General features: G+C 41.5%; 1 protein-coding gene across 6 annotated transcripts in view; it reads right to left on the reverse strand.

Annotated features, from left to right (window-relative positions):
* The window catches only part of LOC138755174 (collagen alpha-1(XV) chain-like), a 263,158-nt gene that overhangs the window by 102,313 nt on the left and 134,118 nt on the right, over positions 1-26,727 (reverse strand). For all 6 annotated transcript variants that reach the window (XM_069920628.1, XM_069920631.1, XM_069920627.1 and 3 more), the window contains 5 exons: positions 22,771-22,951; positions 13,320-13,414; positions 10,722-10,748; positions 686-832; positions 254-280 (listed from right to left, as the gene is read on the reverse strand). In XM_069920628.1, the coding sequence (XP_069776729.1) occupies positions 254-280; positions 686-832; positions 10,722-10,748; positions 13,320-13,414; positions 22,771-22,951 (477 nt within the window). The remainder of the gene's footprint in view (positions 1-253; positions 281-685; positions 833-10,721; positions 10,749-13,319; positions 13,415-22,770; positions 22,952-26,727) is intronic.

The following is a 26,727-nucleotide window of genomic DNA, read 5'->3' on the forward strand; positions in this document are numbered from 1 at the left end:
CAATTCCTGCATTGAGTTAAACAGGAAAATCTGCAGACATTGCTGGAAAAACTCAGAGGTCGTGAAGTGTTCATTGGAAGAAAAGGTACATATGCAACATTTCTGCATTTTTCCTTTTCCACCATTTTTTATTACATTGGATGGGAAAGAATATCTCCAACATTTTCCCCCTTCATTGAAAGCATTTTAAAGAATATCAATATTATCAAATTCATCTTCCCCATCCAGCACAATGATCAATGTGAATACTTACAGGCAGTCCAGCTTTTCCAGGGGTGCCCTGAAATGACACAGCACAGTTAGGAAAGGCTCCTAATACGGATTACCAATCTTCGTAAAAGTACACAAGTTATTCCTCTAAGCCAAGTGGTTGAACACAGCCTCACAGGACTGGATCTCAGCTTGATATTCAGCAGAGCTTAAATGAGGCATTATGTCTGTGAATATCTGTCCAGTTAATGGCTGGACAGTTAACCTTCTGCTATGTTAACCTCAGCCAACAGCAGCTTTGGCACCACCAAGTGCTCCTCTGCCTCTAAGGAATAGTTTGAAACGTGGCTACAATATTGGCGTCAAACCATAGAGCACACTTGGATGCTGGACACATTGTTTCTTTTGTTCAAGGCTAGTTAAACAGAAGCGAAAGCATCAGAACTGCATTAAAGCCCATTGTTAATTCACTCACTGGTTTACCATCTTTTCCAGGTGGACCAGGGAGACCAGTCGGCCCTGGTGGGCTAAATTCTCCTAAGGCAGGGGGTACGGGTGGTCCAGGGGATCCTTTTTCACCTTTCTCACCCTTGAATCTAGACAATTCCAGTCCATCTTCACCCTAGGAATCAATCAACATAAACCTACAGTCAGATGTAATTTCAAGTTCAAATTTGCACTGTGTACTGAGATGCAGTGAGGAAATTTGCATGGTGAGCAGTTCAGCTAATCAACCCAGAGATACTACAACTGTAGAAACACAGTATAAGTTGTTACAGAGTTATGGAGAGAAATCAGTTAGAACACAGTTAGAATGAAGCAAAGGCAAACATCATTTTACCAGTGTTAGGTTCGTTCAGAATCTAAAAGAAACTGTCCTTGAACTTGGTGAAACGTAATCTCATGAGACAACAAATCAAATACAAAGATAGACAAGTAGAAGCCTGTATCACATGATTCTCTGCTGTTCACTGAATCAGAAACTATAAAATGCAGGTGCAGAAAATGTCTACTCACCCTAAGGGTTACATCAAGCTTTGTCGACAATTAGTTAATTCCTTACATCCTTCAAATTCTTTCTGAGGAAATTTTTGGCCAATGCAAGAGTGTGGCAGAGAATTCTATGTCATTATCAACACAAGAGTAAAAATGAATGTTTGAAATCTCCTAAAATTCTTACTGTGGTTATCAAAATGTATGCCCTCTCATTTTCATTTTGTTGGCTTCCACTCTTATTGCTGTTTTTGGGTGACACAGAGCTTCCTTCCTTCCCCTGTTAATGTGTTTATATTATTTGTTATTGCCACATCCAGCATGTAAGGGGGCGAGCACCAAAACTGAGCTCTTCAACCTACCTCTCTGTGTTTTCAATGTCGGAGAGGAAGGTTGCCAGAGACTCATTGAGGCCTAAGAGAAGGTGGACCCTTGTGTTCAGGCAGGGGTGGTATTTGGTTGGATTGGCCTAAGGTACATTTTGAAGGAGAACCTTGGAGGGTATGAGAGAATTGAATATTTGGTGATATTCTCGACTCTGGTTGAGAGGGGAGGGGTGATAGGAGAGTGGATTAAAGGACCAAAGAAGTTATGAGTACTAATAAAGAGAAAGGACAGACAAGAATTTAAACTTTAAATGATGCTGACAAACCTTGGTTCAGTGAACCAGCAGTCAACCTAGGTCAGTGTGTACATGATTAATGAGTGATTGGAACTTGGTGCAAATTGACACAAAGCTCTGAATAAGCTTAGTGAGAAAGAAGCGAGGCCAGAAAGCAAAGCATTGAGGTGGTGGTTTCTGAACATCTTAAGAAGGGAGTGAGGAAACAGGAGGTGACAGACTATATAGGCTGACATCTATAGTTTAAAGGCACTGTATGGGGCAATAGTTTTACACAGAGGGAAGGGTGTCTGGAATGAGCTGCCAGGAATAGTGGTGGAAGCAGACAGGAGAGCATCATTTCAGAGACTTACAGAGAGACCCTTGAATATGCAGGGAATGGACTGTCATGAGGAGTGGTGAAAGCAGACAAGACAGTAGCATTTAAGAGGTTTCTTGATAGACACATGAATATGAAGGGGATCAAGGGGTAGCAATAAATATGAATGTAGCAGATATTTTAGTTGGTTTGATTTGGATACCATGTTCAGTACAAATGCATGGGAAGAAGGGCCTGTTCCTGTCCTCTACTGTTCTATGTTCTCAGTTCTAAAAACTGATGATAGACTGATGATAAAGAGTCAGAAAAATGGATCAGTTCTGGAATTGTTCAGGGTTGGGAAGCTGCAAATAATGAGGTCCTGCAGGGATTGAAGGGTGTTCACAAGCCAGATCAAGGATTTGGTTGAGATGTGAAATATCTATGTTTGCTGATGGTACAAAATTTGGTGGTGATGTGGACTGTGCAGAGGATGCAGAGAGTTCTTGGTCTTTCTATGACACATGGAAAAAAATGTTGAAAATTTAGATCATCAAGTTTGGTTGAAAAAGAATAGGCTAAGCATTTTAAAACTGCTAGAGATGGAGAGATTGAAAGAGGTTTATCAGACAGGAAGGAAAGTGAGGTGGAATAGCGTTCTTAGTTAAAAATTAAATCAGGGCAATAGTGAGAGATGATGTAAGATCAAAGGAGCAAAATGTTGAATCCATCTGGGTAGAGATTATGAATAGTAAAGGGGAAAAAATCATTGGTGGGAGTTGTCTACATGTCACCCATTACAGGGGCACAGGTAATAAACCAAGAAATAGCGGAGGCATGTAAGGCTGGAACAGCAGTTAGCATGGGAGACTTTAACATGTGCATAGACTGGGTAAATCAGGTTGATCAAGGCAACCTTGAGGAGGAATTCATAGAATGGATCTGTGATAGCTTTCTTGAAAAGCATGTTATTGAACCTATAAGGGAACATGCTATCTTGAATCTGGTCATGTACAATAAGACAGGAAAAATTAGCAATCTTGTAGTTAAGGATCTTCTTGGAAAGAGGGATTACAATATGATTGGGTTCCTCATTCAAATGGAGGGTACAAACAGTTCAGTCTAAAACAGTGGTTTTCAAACTGCCCCCCTAAACTCACATACCACTTTAAGTAATCCCTATGCCATCGGTACTCTGTGATTAGTAAGGGATTGCTTAAGGTGGTATGTGAGTGAGAAACATTGCTCTAGATCCAATTGTTACTGAAATATTTTGTTTGAGAAAAATTGTAATTGGCCCATTTCCTTTGGAAATATGAAACTATGAACATAACGAGTCAATTAGGTGTGATTAAAACAATGGTTTTTAAACTTTTTCTTTCAACTCATGTACAACCTTAAGCAATCCCTTACTAATCACAGAGCACCGATGGCATAGTGATTGCTTAAGGTGGAAGGTGAGGTTAGGGGGGCAGTTTGAGAACCACTGGTCTAAAACCAGTGTGTTATGCCTAAACAAGGGAAACTACAAGGGGATAAGGCCAGGCCAGGTGAACAGTGTAAGACTTTCAAAGTGATTTTTCACAATGAAGAATTCCAGTTAAAAGCAAGAACATTGGGGACGGCCAGCCTTGGATAACTAAGGGAATAAAGAAAGTTATCAAACTAAAAGTTCATGCGTACAATGTCATCAAGAGCAGTGGGAAACTCGAAGATTGGGAAAACTTTTAAAAGTAACAAAGAACCATGAAGTGAGCAATAAAGAGAGGAGAGGTAGATAATAAAGAAGATGAATACAAAATATAAAAATGGACAGTAGAAGTTTTTATAATCATATAAAGCGGGAAAGGTGGCTGAAGTGAAGGTTGGTCCCTTGAGGATGAGAAGGGGGAATTAATGATTGAGTCTTTGAATGACTATTGTGTGTCAGTCTTCACAATGGAGGACATGCCTAGCATGCCAAGGACAGATGTTATGGATATGATGGGAGGTGAGGACTGGGATGCAATAGCTATCACTAAAGAGGTAGTACTGAGCAAACTTATGAGTCTAAAGATTGATGTTTCCTTGTCTGGATGGAATGCATCCCAGGTTGTTGAAAGAAATGGCAGAAGTTACAGTAAAGGCAGTCAAATCCTCTTGTCTCTGGGCAGGTCCCGGCTGATTGGAAAATGACAAATGTCACGCCACTATTTAAAAATTGATGTTGTCAAAAAAGCAGGGAACAACAGGTCAGTTGGTTTAACATTTGTGGTTGGGAACCCATCATTAAAGAAGAAATAGCGAGACATCTGGAGTGAAATGGATCCATCCGGCAGACACACCATGGATTTAGCAAAGGCAGGTCCTGTTTGATGAACTTACTGGAGTTCTTTGAAGATGCAATGAGTCCAGGAGATAGAGGGGAACAGATGGACATTGTTTACTCGGATTTTCAGAAGGTGTTCGATAAGGTTTCGCATAAAAGACTGATCCATAAGATAAGGATGCATCAAGTTGGGGGTGATGTATTAGCATAGATAGAGGATTGGTTTACTAATAGAAAGCAGAGAGTTGGTATATAGGTGTGTGTTTCTGGTCGGTAATCAGTGATGAGTGGAGTGCTGGAGTGGTTGGTGCTGGGCCCGCAACTGTTCACAAGATACATTAATGCTCTGGAAGAGGGGACAGAGCGTAGTGTATCTCAGTTTGCTGATGACTCTAAATTAAGTGGAAGACCAAGCTGTGCAGAGGATATGTAAGGTCTGCAGAGAGATATAGTTAAGTGAGTGGACAAGGGTATGGCAGATGGAGTACAATATGGTAAATTTGAGGTTATCCTGTTAGGAAAGTGAAATGGAAGATCAGATTTTTGTTTAAATGACAAGTGATTACAGCATGCTGCCACGCAGAAGGACTTGGGAGTATTTGTGCACAAATCACAAAAGGTTCGTTTGCAGATGCAGCAATCTATCAAGAAGGCAAATGAATGATGGTCTTCATTGAATTTAGGAGCAAAGTGGATAGGCTGCAACTGTATAAGGTATTGGTGAGCCCACATCTGGAGTACTGCATGCAGTTCTGGTCTCCTTACTTGCCGAAGGATGTACTGGCTTTGGAGGTGGTCACCAAGTTGAGTCCAGGGATGAGGGGGTTGACCTATGGGAGAGATTTAGTCATCTGGGGCTCTACTCATTTAAATTTAGAAGAATGAGAGGGGATCTTATAGAAACATATAAAATTATGAAAGGCATAGATAAGATAGAAGTAGGTAAGTTGTTACCATTGGTAGGGGAGACTAGAACTAGGGGACATAGCCTCAAGATTCAGTGTAGTAGATTTAAGACAGAGATGAAGAGGAGCTGCTTTTCCCAGGGAATGGAGAATCTGCAGAATGGCTGCCCATTGAAGGAGTGGAGGCTACCTCAGTTAATATATTTCAGTCAAGGTTGGATAGATTTTTTACAAAGTAGGGCAATTAAGGGATATGGTGAAAAAGTAGATAGGCAGAGATGAGCCGATCATCAGATCAGCCATGATCTCATTGAATGGCAGAGCAGGCTCAGCAGGCCAGATGGCCTATCCTGCTCCTACTTCTTAAGTTCTTATGTTCTAATGTTCAGAGGTATTTGGGCATTCTTGTACACAAGTCCTGATAGTTCACTCATAAATGCAGCAGACCAGTTGGAAGTGTCAACTAAAGATTTTAAGATTGAGACAAATAGCATCTTGGCCTTTATTGCAAAGGGATTTCTCCAATTATTTTTGGAAACTTCAGTGAAGTTCTGATCTCTCTACATGTGATAGAGACAATGTAGTGAAAGTTCATTACGTTGACTTTTGGGCTGGCTAGTTTGTCTCATGAGGAGGGATTATTCTCTTAGAAACACAACATTGGTACAAGGCTTGAAGAAATAGATGAAGGAGGAACAAGGAGCAACTGGAGGGATTTGATGGCTCAAGCAACATTCATGGGGAGAAAGGGACAGTCGACGCTTCAGGCCTAAAACGTTGACTGACCAGTTATCTCCATGGATGCTTCCCAACCCGCTGAGTCCTGCCAGCTTTTCTTTGTTCACTCTAGATTCCAGCATCCACGGTTCTTGTGTTTCTCTAGAGAAAAGAAATGTAAACAAGAGTAGATGTTTCCTCTGGCCAGGAGGTCGAGAACTACAGGCACAAAATAAAGAGCTGGCCCCTGTGATGGAGGTGAGTCAAAATTTCTTTTCCCAGACCTGGTAAATCATTGGAATTCTCTACCCAGGATGGATGCAGCACTTAGTCACCAAACACATTCAAGACAAAAATTGAGAGATTTCTTGATAACCATGGAATAAAGGGACATGGTGTTAACATGGGAAAGTGGGTGAAAAAAAAGAGATTACCAAATTTTACAAAATAATGGAGCAGAATCGAGGGACTGAAATGGTCAACAGCTTTCCCTAGAATCCTGCAAGAAACTGCATGTTTGTCAACTCTGCTTCATCTCCACCACTCTCTTAAAGACACTGAAAACCTGTCCTCTACATTTTAACAACCAAACAGCCAAGATATTATGGTTTTATTTTTGCCACATTCCTCAGGAAGGTATAACATACAGTGAAACCTCGTTAGAATGCGATTCGTTAATCCGCAGAATTGCTTATAGAGCGGGTGTCCGTGGACCCCAAACATTGATTTTAGGATGTCAGGCTAACAGTGGCGAACAGCCACAAACTCAGAAATGGACACTTATGACTCATTTACAAGATGTGTATGTTAATATGTGGAGTTTAAAGGTCTTAAAGGTCTTATTATAGGGTTTGAGTCACAGTATTCTGTTTTCCTGCTTCCTGAATCATGACGTATATGCATCTGTTCCACGACTCGGCTGTAATACGGTATGAAATCTTGGACCCCCAACTACCACATTCTAACGAGGTTTTACTGTAGTTCAAAAATATCTTATCAATTAAAAAAAAAATCAAGGCCATGCCTTTTAATCCAGGCCAACAGTTTGGAGCACAATTCAACTCCCCCAGTTGTGTGCTAGTATAAATAGTTCCACATCAATCAGATGTGGATTGAGAGGAGCAGTGAAGGACACTGTGCAAACTTTGGGACCCATGCACTTTAAAAGTCAAAGTTCACATTTTTTACCCATGGACAAGGGTGATCTGAGTGCAAACCAACCATGTGATTTAAAAGGCAGTGGATTTCCATTCCCTCATGCTTGAGTGCACATATAACAGATCCAACTCTACTTAATATTTTATAGGCATCCATCAAACCCATCCTCTTCACTTATCTTCACTGACCTGCAGTCAGCTTTCTCTCTCCTTTTTAATAGTGCCCGACTTCCCTCACCTTTCTCAATCCTGAAGTGGGACCAAAACATCTGCTGTCCATTTCCCCTCTCTGTACACTGCCTGATCTGCTGAGTTCATTGGGCAGTTTTTTTTTACCCAGTCCAATCTGGTTGAACCCCTGTTGTGTGGGTCAGCATCTTCTTACACTGCCACTTCCAGGAGCTTTCAAGTCAGATGGAGCATGAAACAGCCCTTCCCGATGTTTCTAACTCATTGTTAAATAGTTACTTACAATGGATTCTTTCCTTTCTCTTTGAGTGGATATTTATGATAAGGTGTAAATCATATTAAAAACTGAAATACTCCCTTTACTTTAAGCAACCTCTGTATGATGGTTGAATTCAGCACCCAAGTATGTAAGGCTTGGTTTATTAGAGGGAATAGGGTTGGGGGCGGAGGAGGTGATGATGGTGATTGTAAAGGAAATTGAAGAAAATTGGGAAGAATGATGAGGAATTAGGGAATATTGTGGAAGCAAGGAGTGAGGGCCACTTACCTGGCTGTGAAGAAATGCGCCAAATGTTCCTGGCCCACAAGTAATCCATAATGGTATTTACCTACTGGATACTTCCTTCATCTGCTCTCTGTACATGGCCTTGTCTGCATTAATAGTACTGAAGTGGAGAAGGTTTTTGCAAGTGCATTCTACTAATAATTGGTCCTAGTCCAACCAAATTGATACTACGGCCAACAGAGTGCACCAATGCTGCAACTTCCTTAGAATCTTGAGGAAATTTGGCATGTTCCCAGTGAGGTGGATGGGGTGGGGTGACATTACACCAGCAGACTGGTGCAGAATCCAGGATAACCTCTCTGAGGGCCCTCCATTCCCGAGATTCCTGATAGATCAAAAGAACTTCAGCTTCCACGTAGCCACCCACCCCATGTACACATGGATATGTGTACCCCACATTGCCTCTCCCCACTGGAGCATTCATGAGGAACTCCACCTAGATCAGTCAAGGAGTCAATGGAACACAACCTATAAGTTGCCCACAAAGCCACACCATCTTGACTCGATTCTTTACCATCACCGGGTCAACATTCCGAATTCACTCCCTGACACCATCGTGGGTGTATTCAAACCTCAAGGTTCAAGAACACAGCTCATCACCACCTTCTTTTGGCTAATTGGGGATGGGAAATTAATTGCTGGCTCAGCCTATAAAATGAAGCATGAAAGACTGAAGACGTTGTGATTGTAGTCAAAACTCAGAACTGCTGGAGGAACTCAGTAGGTCTTGCAGCGTCCATAAGAGGTAGAGATAGATATATTACTGATGTTCAGACCTGAGCCCTTTCTCAAGGTATGAGAGAAAAAAATATAGCCTATAAAGCCCACACTCTTTGAATAAATAAAAAATTATTGAGTCAGTGTGTACACATCATTGCTGCAACATAGAGCTTTATCATAACCAACCAGAGGACTTTGCACTGAAACCAACAGCACATTGGCACTCACAGTCTTTCTGAAACACTTAATTTTTACTCTAACTAACTGCTTTATATTCACCAGATGCAGTTGTTCATTGTAGAGGTTTGATCAGTTTTTGTTCTCCAAGGAGAATATGAAATTTAAGCCAGGCATGACAGGACCCGTCTGCATTTCAGTTGCTGTGAGACTTCTCTGCAGCGATGGGAAGTGAAGGATGTTCTGATCTCTGCCTTACACAGCCCCAGCCAACCATGACACTGATCAAAGAGCCCTGCCTTGAATTACTCTAAAATGTTAATAATGGACAATGTCAGTCAGGAAGAATGAAGCATCTTCCACCCAACTATTTATTGGACGCAACTTATGTTGGTTGAGGAATACATACTGGCCAAGAGCAGCAGGAAGAGCTCCCTGGTCTTCTTCAAAATAGTCGCAGGGACAAAGATGTCCACTGAGGGGGCAAGAAGGACCTCAGTCTGAAGGTCTGAGGGAGGGAGACAGGGGAAGGTTGACAGGTGGAAAAGATGGGAGAAGGTTAGATGTGTCTATTGGAGGATTCTCTTTAAAGGTGGATGCAGAGACTGTTGGTGTGGAAGGTGAGGGCTCTTTGAGGACCAAACTATTCTTGTTCTGTCCTGAAGCAGAAGGGAAACTTAACCATTTAGTTGTTGCACTCTACCACTGCTTTTCATTTTCAAACCACCATCGATACATTTAGTTTCAGGTGAGGTCTGCACCATCTGGAGCCCATGCAGAGTGGACCAGGCCCTTTCACATGTTTGCATCTTAGACACATGGAGAACTTTTTGGAACTCATAAAAAAGTCCTTCGTGAATGATTTTCTGATTAAATCACACTGCTCACAAAAATCTGGGACTGCATCATCGTACTGTATTTTTGAGCAAAATGGTTCTGTGGATAATGATTGTGTGAAACTTTCTTTCTTGCTGTAATTTGAGATAAACAGGAAGAAGGGAAACTTCTGATCAAAGTCTCTCCAAGAACTTGGAAAAAACAGAAATAAACAAATCAGCTTCACATGATTTTTCCCACTCCCAATCCAGAATTGTGAAATATTCTAAAATTTAGAAATCCCTACTTTTCCAGCAATGTGCATTGCCAAGGATGATCTTGAAGCAGCCCTGGAGACTGATGGGTTACCCCAACCCGAGGGGGAAGGCTGTGATTCTTGGCTGCTTGTCGATCACCTGGCGCCTTCTCCCATGCCTGACATTTCATGCTTCCCCTCACTACTGCATCCGTGTTCCCACCATCTCTGTATCCAGCTGGTATCCGCCTTATCACGGACCTTCTCCCTTCTTCGCTCTGCTGCCTCCATCCATTCCTATTGGCTCCACATTTAGATTGGAACCATTCACCTTTCAATTCATCGACCTCCAAATCTTCATTAATTGCTGCTAATTATCCAGCCTTTTCTGCTTTTATCAGCTTTCTCTTTTTATCAATCCTACTTTAGTCCAATGGAGCAGCCAGGGTTTATGATTTGTCCTGCTGGGGTGGGAGAATACTCTTTTTATCCTTATCTCCACATTTCCTTACAACATGGAAGGACTGCATCAACTACTCACAGAGCAATCCCATTTCCCAATGACCTGTTCTCCTCCATGTTCCAATTAATGCCCCATATTCTACCACACAATCTTTGGGATGGTGGGAGGTAACTGGAAGTCCACACCATCACGGGGAGAACCTACAAATTTCACATGGGCATCACCGGAAGTGAGGATGAACCCGGATGGCTGTGTCTGTGAGGCAGTGGCTTTACCAGCTTTTCATTGATTTCATCTTAAGAAACAGTATTTTTCATCCGCTTACCCTGCTTCCTGGATCACCTTTTTCACCCTAAGCAAGAAGAAAAAATACTCAGTTATAAAAATCCCTTCAGATTAATCAAAACATAATCAACATCTGCAATTCAAACTACCACAAGTTTAAGTTTCCAGCCAATAAGCCACTAATGAGGTCAGTATCCTCTGTTGGGGGATATCTGAGAAGACAAACAAGCTATCAGTTTACCCTCATCTCCTGATTCATTCTATTCTCTTTGATCTCCATTTGTTTTTAGGAGATTTAAGTCAACTTTGCAAAAAAAGTAGTGATCGGTGACCTCCACCAAGAACCAGGGTGTCAGGCATATGGGAATACCACCACCTATTGGTGAATCCCAGAAATACCTGTGCCATCAAAGGCCAATTTGTAGTGGTGTTTATAATTCTGCAGTCTTGTTAAATGAATGAATGAATTATTGTCATATACATAAATTCAATGTACAGATTCAATGAATCATGTAAAGCCTGATTTTCACCAATACTTCATCTATGATCATTGCTGAATAGCCTAACTCATTGAAAATCCCTTCACCCTTAACATGCTGTCACACGTGGACAATAAACTGACCAGAAATCAAAAGGGGGGAAGCTGAGAAAATCAAAGCAAAAGCACAAAAGTCTCAGGAGAGCAAAGTAGCTAAATGTGTTATAATAACTGATATGTTCCAATTTATTCATTGCAATTGTGAATATTTATCTTTTATATTTACTATCTCTTTTTCTGTCTTGGTATAGTGTGGTAATTAATTTATACTGTTGTAGTTGGTCCATTACATGTCCTCATGCATCTGCAGCAAATAAGAATTTTGGAGCATCTGTACATTGCACTCAGGTATATAACAATAAATGCTCATCTCATCTGTTCCTTCTGGAAAACACCTCCCAATGCCAGCCCTGGTTCAGTGCTCAAGGCTCTTGGTGGAAGTCAGACTCAGACATATTGCAGACCCGGCAAACATCAATGAAACACAAAACATCTCAGTGGTGAGAGGTCAGCGGAGGTCCACAATATCTTCGTGCTCCCGTATAGGGGAATGGTAAATCATGATATATTCCAGGCCTAGTGAATGTGAGAAATAACAGCGCACTTGCAAATTTTACAGATTAGGTTTCAATTGGTGAATTACGTGCAGTTCAGGACATTCCATGATAAGGAAAAAGTTAAAATCAAGGGAAGGCCACTGTAAAGAATCACCAGAAATGAAAAAGCTGCGGTTAAAAGAGTTGGGGTAAAACAAAAAAGCCTGCAGACATCATGATTGAAGTAAAAACACAGTGCTGGGGAAACTCAGCAGCTTATTCTATGTAGCAAAGATAAAGAATCATAACCCACATTTTGGGCTTGAGGTCTTCATCAAGAAAAGAGATTTGGGATCTTTTTCTGGGTTGTTATTAAAGGAATTTTCCAGCTGATTAATGGCACAGCATGTTTGCCAGATGGTTTTCTGAAGTGTATGAGGATTGTCAGCCCTCAAAGCTTCTGGCAGCAGCACCTATTGAAAGTATGACAGAAATAATTGCCATAACTGTACAGTTCATAATTGTGTGAGCTGAACTGCCCTGATAGCACTTCACCATGAATCTCAGTTTCACAAGGAAATATTGTCATTTAAATTGACGAAGAGATGGAGCTGGCTTGAGCATTTCCTATTGCTGACCATATAAGCTCCATCAAAAATACTCTGGAGCTGGAGGTGGCACTTTCAGTAACAAACAACATAAATCTAGAAGTGTAGTCGAAGATGAAAAAGGAAAGTTCCATAACTTTGATCCCCCGTTCGGCTTAGTCTGCATTTTTTAACTTTTCTCAGACTGGGTGAGAGATGTAAATCTTGTGACATGAAACGAACTGATCCTGTTTACAGCAGTGTTTACAGCTGTTTGTCCCTAGATGGAGCCAAATTCCAACAAGCTCTTTCCCTCTCTGAACCCAAAATGTTAACTGATTCTCTTCCCACATATACTGCCTGGCCTGTCAAAAACTTCCAGCATTATCTGCTTTTGTTTCAAGTTTTTGGTATCTGTAGCTTTTTTATTCTTTTTTACCCCCTCAATCACTACATAGGGCTGCACATTTAGCGTAGGGCTGGATAGTGCAGCGCTGTTACAAAGACAGTGATCGGGACTTGGGTTCAAATCCAGCGCTGTCTGTAAAGAGTTTGTACGTTCATTCCATGTCTACGTGGGTTTCTTCCAGGTGCTCCAGTTTCCTCCCACCATCCAAAACGTACTGGGGGTTGTAGGTCAATTGGGCAGCATGGGTTCATGGGCCAAAAAGGTCTGTTACCATGCTGTATGTCTAAAGTTTTTTTAAAATTACAAAACATGGTAATACCTGTTATTGTAAATGTGTCTGTGTACATTTAGTTGTGTTGTGCATCTATTAGAACCTGGGCCTCTTCTGATACTCTGTCTTTAGACAATCTTGGTGCAGTAGTTCCAACTCATTGTCAAACCTTCCAGTTCCCAAAAGATCCTCATGGCATTCTGCATTCAAAACAATCTGGCTAGGAATATCTTCTGCCTTTAACTTACAAACTTCAATCAATATTTTTCTCCTGTACTCATATAATTAGCAATTTACCTTTTCACCCTTATCACTGCGAAGAATTCCAGATCCAATTTCTTCCTTAGATCCTGGTAGATTCTGTTCTTCCTTTGTGGTGCTCAGGTTGGGAGCTAGACACAAGTCCAATTCAGAAAATTAGCATTAAAAAGGTGACCAAAGTTGTGCAAAGCCGAGAGAGTTCCTTTTGATATATACTGTATTTTTGTAAATTAGAGTTTATTTCAAAATAATATGAAACTTATTCCTTAGCACTGCTAGTTGCACCAATGTTTTTTTTTGCTGAGAACACAGCAGAATCACTCAGGGGTGAAGACTGTAAAAATAAATGACCCAAAACGCACGTTTGAATGTCAAGCCTCCTCTCTCGTGGGCTTGATGCCAATCTGAGGTGAGTTCTCTCCATAGAATTCAAACTGACCCTTCCGATTCCCTGGCTATGGATCTCTAAGAACTCTCCAGTGAGGTTGCCAGTGTAATTCTCAACTAACAGAGCTTCACTGCTCAGGGATAATAAAGGACAGGAGGTGGAGGGAGAGTGCCCAGATGCACTGAGCAAAGGATCCTTGGAGGAGGAGCAGAGAAAAAAAAAATAAAGAGACCACTGTTCAAGGTGTGATTTTAGCAGGGCACAGTGTTGTTTAATCATTTCTTCTTCAGACTAGTTTTCCACCACTTTGCACATGTACATCATTCTACTGTCTTTGCACAACATTTCCCTGGTATAGCATCTTTCGAACATCTCCAGTCTGCGGTTTCCTTGTTTCTTGACATAACAAGCACTGAGCTTACGCTAGGATCCAAAGTCTCTTCGAGTTTTCTCCCTAATGATTTCAATGCCATTCATGAAACACGAGTTGTTTATTTTTTCTTCTGAGGTATGGTGTACACTAGTGGTTCTCAACCTTTTTCTTTCCACTCACATACCACTTTAAGTAATCCCTATGCCATAGGTGCTCAGTGATTAGTAAGGGATTGCTTAAGGTGGTATGTGGGTGGAAAGAAATAGGTTGAAAACCATTGTTTTAATTGTACCTAATTGACTCATTATGTGCACAGTTTCAGGTCTCTAAAGGAAATGGGCCAATGACAATTTTTCTCAAGTAAAATATTTCAGTAACAATTGGGTCTAGAGTAAGGATTCTCAAACTTTCCTTCCCACTCACATACCATCTTAAGCAATCCCTTACTGAGCATCTATGGCATAGGGATTGCTTAAAGTGGTATGTGAGTGGAAAGAAAAAGGTTGAGAATCACTGTTGTACACTAATTTGAGATGTTGCAAGGGATATCAAAGATCAATAGAATTTTGAACTTAATGGCAATGTCTGAATATGCAGTTAGTACTGGGGAATGAAGCTAAGGTTAATAATATCAGGCATGATTTTTTTTTAAATTTGCCTGCTCCTGCTTTTAATTCTCAAGTGGGGTTTTTTTGCAGGAAGAGCAGCCTTTTGGACCTCTGGTTCCAGGATTTCTCCATTGCTGAACATTATAGCCTCTGTTTGGAGATGGGTTACTATGGTAATTCAACTATTGGATGCGCAGAAGGGAATGCTGCTGCCCTATGACTCCAGCAAATCTAATTCAATCCTGATCTCCCCATAAAGTCTTCATGGGTTTTCCTCCAGTTTCTTCTCTTATGCCAAAGACATAACTGGTCACAGTAAATTGCCCCACATGCAGATGGGTGATTGGAGAATCAGAATGGAGTCAATGCGCATTTGCGAGGGAATAGGTTGCAGGGGAATGGCACAAATGGAAATATCCAGAATGCAAGCAGAACTTGATGGGCTGATTATCCTCCTTCTATGTTGTGAAAAATGTGGAAAAAATTCTCAATACCATTGAATCATATGGTTGATGTATGGTTACAGATGATCTGAATCACTTTGCACTCTCTCCTGACCAGCCAGATCAATGCTCTAATTTTCTTCCCGGTATCACATTTCATTAGTGCTGATTTATTCTCCGACTATATTTGCCCAACACATTCTAGTTCCATTCACCCTTGCAAGTTGGTTTGATTTGGAAATTTGACCTCTTGCAGCCCCTGCATCCTTTATGTAAGTGAGAAGAGCTTGTGTTTGCAGAAGATGCACTGGAATTTTTTTCCCATAAATGGCAAGACTTTATGAGCTATTTCTCTGAATTCTGAGTGCTTAAGGAGAAAATGTCTAACTAAAATAGTTGTACTAGTACAATTGGTAATATACCAACAATGCTGCAAGCAAAGGTGCCGAGGTGGACAGGGAGTGGGGTTCTGGGTGTGTATCTCAGGGTGTATGTGAACACATGTGATATGTGTATTGTTTTATCTGTTAAAAAAGATGAGGCACACAATGTACATCTGTATAATGTGAAGAAAGTTCTTTTTGATGCTCAATAACTATATTTTGGGGAAAAAAAGTGAAAAACATAGGTAGCAAATGCAGAAATTTGCCTTAAAAGGAATCAGAAATATATAACTAACTTCCATTTCTGAAGTTTCACGAGATGCAGGCATTAAGTCCAGATTTAGTTACATGGTACACAATGTGCTGAGCTGTCAAACCAAACTGTTTTCACTAGCTTTAGCCTATCCAGCCTTCAAGCTTACCGCAGGGTGGACCTGTGAACTAGAGAAATCATAAATTCTCCAGGGTTGTAAATTTAGGGGAGAGTGTAGTTTGTTTTAAATCACTGAGAAAGAGAGATGTTGCAATTAATCTGAAGTTAGCATTGGCTTCATAGCTGCCCTCACGACAATGTTAAAGCTTGTATATTCAAATCATATCCCAGTCTGACACTTGGGTCCTGTGTTGAGACAGGCTAATTTTGGATGAGAAGTTTTAACTCTCTGCACTCCCAGGTAGTCATACAAGATATGTGGTAAATTGTATTAGCAAATTTGCAGATGACACTACGATTGGGAATATAGTGGATAGTGAGGAAGGCTTTCAAAGTTTGCAGTGGGATCTAGACCAGCTGGAAAAATAGTCTGCAAAGTGGCTGATAGAATTTAATGCAGACAAGGGTGAGGAGTTGCATTTTTTGGAGGACAAACTAGGGTGTGGCTTGCATGGTAAATGGAAGGGCACTCAGGAGAATGGTAGAACAGAGGGATCTGGGAATATAGGTGCATATTTCCCTGAAAATGGTATTACAGGTAGATAGGATTGTATGGAGAGCTTTTGGCACTTTGGTCTTCATAAATCGAAGTATTGAGCTCAGGATCTGGGAAGTTATGTTGAAGTTGTATGAGACATCGGTTAGACCACATTTGGAGCATTGTGTAGATTTTTGGTCATCTATCTACAGGAAAGGTATCAGTAAGATGGAAAGAGTGCAGAGAAAAATTACAACCATGTTGCCAGGATTTGAGGAGCTATATTATAGGGAAAAGGTAAATAGGTAGGAGGTGGTGGAGGTGGGTTCAATTTTGACATTTAAGAGAAGATTGGATCAATACATGCAGGGGAGGGGTATGGTCCAGGTGCAGGTTGATGGGACCAGGCAGAATTTCAATAGTTTGACCTGGACAAGATAGGCTGTAGGGGCTGCTTCTGAGTTGTAGAAGCAATGGGTTAGCTTGAAGGCTGCTGCAAATGAGATTCAAGGGGTTCAGACATCATTCCCTTGCTTTTTGTATTAATGAATGTGAGATGATTAATAAAGATGATACAAAAGTTAGCCACTTGGTTGACATTGAGGTACAAAGCTGCAGATTGCTTGGATGATCTACCTATTTGGACAAAAGGAAGTAAATGTGTATTTATTGTGGATATTGTTTATTTGGACCTTCAAAAGACCTTCATCAAGGTGCCACACATAAGGTTGCTAAGCAAGATGAGAGGTATGAAATTACAGTAAGAATACTAGCATAGCAGAAGCATTGGCAGGATGGCAGGAAACAGAGAGTAGGAATAAAGGGAGACTACTATGGTTGGCTATTTGAATATAAATGATTTGGATTATGTAATAGATGGCTTTGCAGATTATATCAAAATAAGTGGTAAGGGAGGTGATGTTGCAGATACCAAAAGATACCAGAGAGACATGGATAGGTTAGAAGAATGAGCAAAGAGGGGGCAGATGGAATACAATGTTGGAAAGTGTACAGTCATGCATTTTGGTAGAAGAAATAGATGAGCACACTATTATTTAGATGGGGAGAACATTCAAAATTCTGAGATGCAAAAGGTTAACCCCCAGGTTAAGTCAGTGGTGAAGAAGGCAAATGCAATGTTGGCATTCATTTCTAGAGGGAATAGTGTACAAGAACAGGGATATAATGTTGGGACTCTATAAAGCACTAATGAGACCTCACTTGGAGTACTGGGTACAGTTTTGGGCACTGTAGACAGCTGCTGCTATCAGCTGCTCTGCACCCACTGCAATCGCTTTGCAGCCACCGTACTTTTTAACAGCACACTGTGATGTGGGAGCACCGCGAGGGCGTGTTAGTCAAATCGAGTATTGGCAGGGAGCAGATGCCACGCAGTGGGCTCTCTCTCTCCCTACCATGTCTATCATGTTTAGTTGTGTTCAGTAAAGTCTTTGGTTTGCCTCACCCGCCAACTCGACTCATTATTAAGCACGTAAATAACAAACATGGTGTCAGAAGTGGGATCAAGAACACCTGAAGACTTCCAATTGTAAATCGGTTACTGTGAGTAATGGCAACCACGATTTGCACGGTCACTATAATGGCAGTCAGAGTCAGACGGCCTGACCCACTCGCTTTTGATGAAAATGTGACAGAGAACTGGCGCATTTTCGAACAGGAATACAACATATTCATATTGGCAGCACATAGCAACATGCCTGCCCACACCAGGGTGTACATTCTGTTAAATTATGGCCCTGGAAGCCATTGAAGGGGAAAGGTCATTTGTATAGATGGACAAAGTGTGTGACAGAATCCTTGTTACCAGCCCGGTTGAATCGAAAGAGGACCCTGAATGTTTAATGTGTAAATTTAGAGAAATGTGCAACCCTCAGAGAAATGTGACAATGGAAAGGCACAAATTCAACATGAATTGATACCCTCTTATGGCAGCAATTTAAAAATCTGCAATTACGAAACGCACTGCAAGGAACTAATTAAAGACAGAATTGTCTGTGGCATTTGCGAGGATAGTATGCCGAAGGTACTCCTGTGAGACAGTGAACTGACACTTGCAAAGGCCATCGCAACATGTTTGGCATATGAAACTACCCAGGAAAACAGTGAAAGGCTGGCCACAAGCATTGATACAATACAGCGGGACCAAGAGAGCAGACAGTGACTGGAGGCAAGGAGGAAGAGCCAGCCAGGCCACCCCACACCCAGGACAGGATGCAGCAGCTGTGGAGGAGACCACATGCCATGAAAGGAGAAGTGCCTAGCACTCAGCCAGCAGTGCAGAAACTGCAGCAAATGGAACCACTTCAGCAGGTGCTGCAGAGCCAGGCAGCAGACCACTGCAAGGACCAGAGCCAAGAGGACCATTGACTACTTGGAACTGGAGCAGAGAGGGAGTGACCTCGGCGATGAGTACTACGTTGATGGGCTCACCATGAGAACGGCAGGCAACCCAGCAGATGCTTGGATCAGAGGTAACAACGAGGCCTTCACATCCATGGAAGTCAATGGCCAGACGACAGAGATTAAAGTCAACACTGGGGCCAAATGCAATGTCATGCCACTGAGGATATTTAACTGGCTGAGAAAGACGGAACAAGTCAAACTATGTATCAAGGTTACAAGCCTAGAGGCTTATGGAGGCAGCAGAATCCAGACCAACTGCACAGCATGGCTGCAGTGTTCCATACAAGGATGGCTGCATGTGCTAACCTTCTTCGTGGTCCATGAGAATGTCATGCCTCTGCTAGGCCTCAGAGAATGCATAGACGTGGGCTTGTTTCATTCAGCACAGGTCCATTAGATAAGCCCATCTGAGGACAATTTCTCACAGAAAATCTTTTCTGACTACAGTGAACTTTTCAAAGATGAACTGGAGAGGCTGCCGGTGACATACTGCTTGCGGCTTGACCCGGAGGTAAGACCCATAGCCTGGCTGGTATTCCAGTAGCAATGAAGGATAAAGTGAAGACCAAGCTGGACAGAATGCATGACTTGGGTGTCATCATTTCAGTTTCTGAACCAACCGAATGGGTGTCCTCCATGGTGGGTGACCACCAAGAGAAAAGACGGACAAGAAATCCAAATTTGTATAAATCCGCGAGACCACAATGCAGCCCTGAAAAGACCACATCATCCCATGTGCACCATATAGGAAGTTGTCGCAAAGATGGCTGGCGCAATGGTATTCTCGATCCTGGATGCGAGGAACTCGATCTGGCAGGTCTCATCGACTATTGCTCGTCGCTATTGACCACGTTCAGCACTGCATTTGGTCAGTACAGGTTCCTGAGGATGGCATTTGGCATCAGTTCAGCCAGCGAGGTATTTGAAAGGTCCATGGAACAAATTTTTCCCAGGTACCCCTGTGCCATCATAGTCGATGACATTTTAGTAGGTGGCAGGACATTAGAAGAGCATGATGCCAACCTAAAGAAGGTGCTCGACCGGGCACAGAAGGTAAACCTGCAGCTCAACCCCTGCAAGTGCAGGTTTCATCTAAATCAAGTCTGCTCTGTGGGCCACATGTGGGGCTGAGTGGGTGGATGGATCAGCTCATGATTAGAATGGCGGAGCTGGCTTGATGGGTATTTATCTTCTATATTTTGTGACCTTGTGATATGGGATTTAATCCAGAGTATTGTGAGATAATGCATGAGAGGAGAAAATATGCAATAAATGGGAGGATAATGAAGAGTGCGGTAGAAAAAAATGGGATCTTGGAATGTCACACACAGATCTTTACAGATAACAGGAAGATGGCAAAAAAAGCATACGGAGAGAAGTATCAATTGAAGGGGCAGCGCTGCTGTGGACCCATGGAGAGTGAGGAGTCCTAGCGCTCCTCTGCCCAGACCAACTACTGGCAGCTTTGTACAGGTTTTAAACAGCCTGTTAAAGGAGCCGATGATGATTTATTTTAAAATGCTGTGACCGCGGGGTCTGGATCGAAGATGACGGTGCCTGTGCTCGGGGGTTGAAAATTCTGAGGAAGCAGATGACTGGTGCAGAACACCTGAAAATGGGGAGAACACCCACATTTGAGAAGGAAAAGCAGAGGAGATGACTCACATGACAGTGATCACGGTGGCAGACCAGTGAGGGGTTTTGCGGCTGAAGAATACACAGGCAGCAGTCTATGGTGACTCGAGGTGAAGAACCCACACTGGCTGTGGGCTGCTGGTGACTGCAGTCTAAGGTCTTGCACCAGGCTGTGGACTGCTGGAGACTGACTTGAGACTGGATGAAGGGGTACCAGATATCAGAACTGGGATGTGACACAATGATGAAGGCGCTGAAGGTTTCCTGATCCTGTTGGAGGTTTGGATTTGGAGCTTGGGTTGCCGATGGTTTTGACTGAAGTCTGTGTGACTGCAGAGGCTGCGGGACTGGAGGTGAATCCACGGACTCTCAGTGATTCTGGGAGGACTCTTTTTTGTTCTCTTTCTCTGACTACAGGCAATTTCTGCTGATGGTGAATCTTTGCTTTACGCAAGACTAAAATCAATTTTGTGTAATATTACACCTATTTTATTACATGACAATAAAGGAATTTTATATCTTTAATCATTATTAGTTGAGGCATGAAAATATAAAGGCAGTGAGATCATTTAAGAATGGCATATAACACTAGTTAGACATGGCTGAGGGCTGGGCAAAATTCTGGTAACCACCATTGCAAGAAATATTCCATTGCTCTGTAAAGAACGTAAAGGAGTTTTTTGAGGATGTTGCCAGCACTGGATAAATTTAGCTTTGTAGAAAGAATGGAGTGCTTGTTTTACTTAGCAAGAAGGCAGACTGAGCAGAGACATAAAATTACAAAGAGACTTGGACCAAGTGACTAGAAAAATCCTTTTACCCTTTGTAGAAAGGCCAAAAACTGAGGTGAAGTTTTAAGGTAATTGGTAAAGGATTAGAGAAGAAACAAAGGATTTTTAATTTTCTCACCTGGATGTGTGGGAGTGCCAGATACTACCACTAAGCAAGATTTGGGTACTTCTTGCAGACCCGCATCTGCAGTGCTGGAAATTGGATTGGGCAGGGTTGTCCTTTGTCATCTTGCACAAAGATAATGGGACCGAGAGAGATAGAGACCTGATGATGAGCTTTATCCACCAAGAGTTTATCAAACTCAAGAGTGAAAGAATTTTGAGTGGCAAGTGTACTCAGAGCTACAGAACTGAGAATTGAGTTGGGTAGAGTGGCAGAGTTAATTACATGTAAAGAATTTTTTTTTAAATATGTATGATTGAAATCTGAAATCCTGAAGTCTTTCACCTGAAACATTAACCCTATTTCTCTTTCCACAGATACTGCGTGACCTGCTGAGGGTTGCCAGTATTTTCTATTGTATTTATTGTGGTGGTCATTGCTGGATTTGTATGGCGAGATCTGAACCACTTATCCTGAGACACAAGTTTGAATCCCAGCAACAGTGGGAGTTATGGAAATATAAATGCACGGTTGTTGTAGCATTGAGCGCAACGCCTTTACAGCACCAGCAATCGGGACCCAGGTTCAAATCCCGCACTGTCTGTAAGGAGTTTGAACGTTCTCCCCTTGTCTGTGTGAGTTTTCCCTGGGGCTCTGGTTTCCGCCCTCCATTTGAAACATTCTGGGGGTGTCGATTAATTGGGTGGCATGGACTTGTGGACTGAAATGGCCTGTTACCATGTTGTATGTCTAAATGTAAATTTGTAGATATCCAGAAGACTAAAGTTAACTTTGGGTAATCATGAAACTACTGGATTATAATAAAACCTGTCAGATTCACCGATTCTTCAGAGAAGGATACCCATTAACCTCACCTGATCTGGCCTATATGTGATGCCAGATGCACCAGTTCAATTGGTAATGGACATTAAATAATGACCTTGCCAGGGAAGACCTGATCCATTAATGAATAGATGAACATCATGGAGTTAAGATGCTGATCAGATTTGATTGAATTGTGAAGTAGAAAAGGCTCAAGGAATTACTATTTTATTCTGCCTATGTTACCAAATAATGCAATGGGACATCAAGGGGCAAATCCTCCTGTAGATCAGAATCCATGTCCCACTGAAAGGATTGGCTTAGCAAGTTAAGGGTTAAATGGAGAGAGAGCCCCCTTCACTTACATTGGGAAGAAGGAGGCCCTTCTAGTTCTAGTGGGGATCAGAGGGAGGAAGGGTTTGTGGGGATAGAAGGAGGGAGAGTTTGCGATGGGTGATCACAATGCCTGGAATCTTTTCAAATTCTTCCAATCAATTCAGCAGGGATTCCAGAGAAGTTCCAGACATTCTCCTGCAAGAGTGAAAGGGCACGCTGGTGCTATTTAAAAATAACATTAGAATTTTAAAGTCAGAGGAACATATTTACCTTGTTCTTCTTTAATTTCAAAGTCTTGCCCGTCCTCAGATGTGCTCTCCCCAGAGCCCAATGTGGTTGTCTCCTGGAGGAGGGTATCCGGCTGACCTGAAGGACTCTCCATCTCCTCTGTGACAGAAACTTCAGTGGGGGGCTCCTTGACTGGTTCACTGACAAGATTATGATCAACTATCTGAAAGGAAAACAAATAAAAACTTAAAAGCTATTAACCAGGAGCAAAGTGGACAGGTTTAATGTACCATTTAAATCAAGTTAGACACTTGAAAGCTTTTCACACGACAGCCAGTCAACTGACAAGTGTGGACATTTATACAGCAATCTCATAAATGGCAATCAACTGGGACCCAAATCCTAGACTTGGTGTAGAGATTGGGCAGAATGCCCAAAGGCAAAATTAGAAAGGAAGCCTTGGTGGAAGGTTTATAAATGAGAGAGAAGTTTGGAGACTGAGGCGCCATCAGGAATTCCATTGACTTTGACTGAAGTTGCTGAAGGCACTGATGATGGGGGCTTTGGTGGATGGCACATAGAAAGGCAGGCACAGTGAAGGGGTTATGGGACTGCAGGAGGGTGAGGAGGTAAAGTGGGATGAAGCTATTGGGATTGCACCCAATCTCTCCGACACAGAAGCTCTAGTCTTGGAGAGCAAACCTGTAGAGCAAGGATGACCAACCTTTTAATTAAGACATACAGCATGGTAACAGGCCATTTTGGCCCACGATCTGCACTGCCTAATTACCCTACACCCCCTGGTATGTATTTAGTGGGCTAAAATGGCCTGTAACCATGCTGTATGTCTAAATTAAAAACTGAAAGGTTGGACATCTCCAAAATTCTTATCAGTGTAACCTGGACAGAGGCTCCATCACCATCATCATTCTAATGTGTAGGGATGCTACCATGAATGAAAGAATGACTGAGAGTTTATTGTCAAATACATATTGTGCAATATATAGTGCAATGAAAGTCTTACTGGGTGTAGGATCCCAGTTATGTGAAGCATTCTAACTAAAGTCAGTGCTCAGTGTTCCCTTAAACGTCCATATGCATGGCAGCTGACAATTACTGCTACGGACCTTTGCAACTGCTGGTCCATTCCTGCATAAGCTAACATCAAGTCTCTAGTCCTTGGAGGAGTCACGTGATGGAGTAGTGGCCGGACGGTGAACTCCAGCCCTCTCCAGAAAAGTCGGGAAAAACAAGAGAAAATACAAAGGCACAGAAATACAAGTTAAAGAAAAGTGAGTATAAAGGTGGAAAGAAGATGGAGACAAAAGGAGAAAAATCAAAATCAACGGAAAGAAGAGAGGAAGAGAAGACAACGGAGGAAAAAGGTGAAGGCCTTACCTGTCCGAAGAGGCCCGCTGTGGAGAGAAGACCCCACTACCTCAGGTCGGTAGAAAAAGAACTACAACAATGGCTCACAGAGCTGAGTAAAAGTGTGCAACCGCGCATGAAAAATAACACACCGACGGGAGGGGGGACCAGCTGGGGAGTCGATCTCCACAGCCGGCAACGACAGCTGCAGAACACCTGCAGCAAGAAGAGACCACAGAAGACAACGGAAACAAGAAAGAAGAGGAGGAAAGGGCAGCAAAGAAACAACAGATGGCCAACCCAGAGGAAGAAGAAGAGGAAGAATACAGTGAAATAGATAAAGGGAAAGGCAAGGTAAAGGATATACTTGCTCTTGTTAGAGGATACATGGAGTCATTTAAAGAATGGCAAACACAGGAATTCAATGATTTAAGAAGAAGAATAAACAACACAGAAAAGAAAATAAATAAAATGGATATGACCTTAACAGAAATGGGGAAAAAAATGGACAAGATGGAAGAACGGGCAATAGTAGCAGAAATGGAGGTAGAAGACTTAAAAAAGAAATTGGAGGAATCTAATAAAAAAACTAAAGAGACACAAGAATTACTAGCCCAAAAAATAGATATAATGGAAAATTATAACAGAAGAAATAACATAAAGATAGTGGGCCTTAAGGAAGATGAAGAAGGCAAGAATATGAGGGAGTTTATAAAAGAATGGATCCCTAAGGCCCTAGGATGTCCAGAACTACAGCAAGAAATGGAAATAGAAAGGGCACATAGAGCATTGGCCCCTAAACCACAACCACAACAAAAACCAAGATCTATTGTAGTAAAATTCCTAAGATATACTACAAGAGAAAAGGTACTGGAGAAGACAATGGAAAAAGTAAGAGAGGGCAACAAACCACTGGAGTATAAAGGGCAAAAAATCTTCATTTATCCAGATATAAGCTTTGAACTCCTAAAGAAGAGAAAAGAGTTCAATACAGCAAAAGCGATTTTATGGAAGAAAGGATATAAATTTACACTGAAGCATCCTGCGGTATTGAAAATATTTATTCCAGGACAACAAAACAGACTATTCTCCGATCCAGAAGAAGCACGAAAATTTGCAGAACAATTACAAAAATAGACTGAGGGATGAAGACGGGTAATGAGAGCAAAAATGATCATGATTGATATGTATGTGGGTAAAGACAAAAATAGACTGAGGGATGAAGACGGGTAATGAGGGTAAAAATGACCACGATTGATATGTATGCGGGTAAAGAGGTATAAGAGTGAATAGAGACAATGGGCATATGTGAAAGTATCTGTAATTAGAGGAAAACATAGAGAGTATAGACAAGAATTAATAAGGGAAGGTAATGGAATAGAGAGAATAAGGAGGGAATTAAAAGAGTGACCTTTGTGACATATAAAAAGCGAAATCTTTTCTGGGGGGGGCTGGGTGGGGGAAAAGAGCGGTCACTGCAAAATCAGTTGACGCTTGCGAGTGGATTCGCATATCCAAATGGAGAGGGGAGATGTGGTTGTCCGACAAGGGATAAAGGACAACTCAGGAGGGGAAGGGGAGATTGGGGATAAAGAAGATAGAAATAGGAGAATAAGGAAAATGTTGGATGTTGTAGGAATGTTGTCTGGTAAAGAGTTGAAAATAAGAAAACAGAAATGGAAAAGGAGGAAAGGTAATGATGGAAAAACGGAAAGAGAAGATAAACAAAATATAAAATGGCTACGCTGAACTATATGATTCTAAATATTAATGGAATACATAACCAAATTAAAAGGAAGAAACTACTAAATTTACTGAAAAAGGAAAAAATAGATATAGCATTTGTCCAAGAAACACACTTAACTGAATTGGAGCACAAGAAATTAAAGAGAGATTGGGTAGGACATATAACAGCAGCATCGTATAATTCAAAAGCAAGAGGAGTGGCTATATTAATTAGCAAAAATGTGCCATTTAAAATAGAAGAGGAAATAATAGATCCAGCAGGGAGATATGTTATGATAAAATGTCAGATATATTCAGAGCTTTGGAATCTACTTAATATATATTCACCTAACGAAGAAGATCAAAAGTTTATGCAAGATATCTTTTTGAAGGTAGCTAATACGCAAGGGAACATACTAATAGGAGGGGATTTCAATCTGAATTTGGATCCAAATATGGATAAAACGGGGAAAAAAATTAACAGGAAGAACAAAGTAACCAAATTTATAATTAAATCAATGCAAGAAATGAAACTTGTGGACATATGGAGGAAACAAAACCCAAAAGAAAAGGAATACTCATACTACTCGACTAGACATAAAACATACTCAAGGATAGACCTATTCCTGTTATCAGCCCACATTCAAGGGAGAGTTAGGAAAACGGAATATAAAGCTAGACTATTATCGGACCACTCACCCCTGTTATTGGCAATAGAGCTAGAGGACATCCCTCCAAGAATGTATAGATGGAGATTAAACCCCATGCTACTTAAAAGACAGGATTTTAGAGAATTTATTGAAAAACAATTAAAAATGTACTTTGAAGTAAATACGGAATCAGTGGAAGATAAGTTTATACTATGGGACGCAATGAAAGCATTCATTAGAGGGCAAATAATAAGTT

The sequence above is a fragment of the Narcine bancroftii genome, chromosome 2, assembly GCF_036971445.1.
Source record: "Narcine bancroftii isolate sNarBan1 chromosome 2, sNarBan1.hap1, whole genome shotgun sequence".
In the NCBI taxonomy this organism is placed as follows: Eukaryota; Metazoa; Chordata; class Chondrichthyes; order Torpediniformes; family Narcinidae; genus Narcine; species Narcine bancroftii.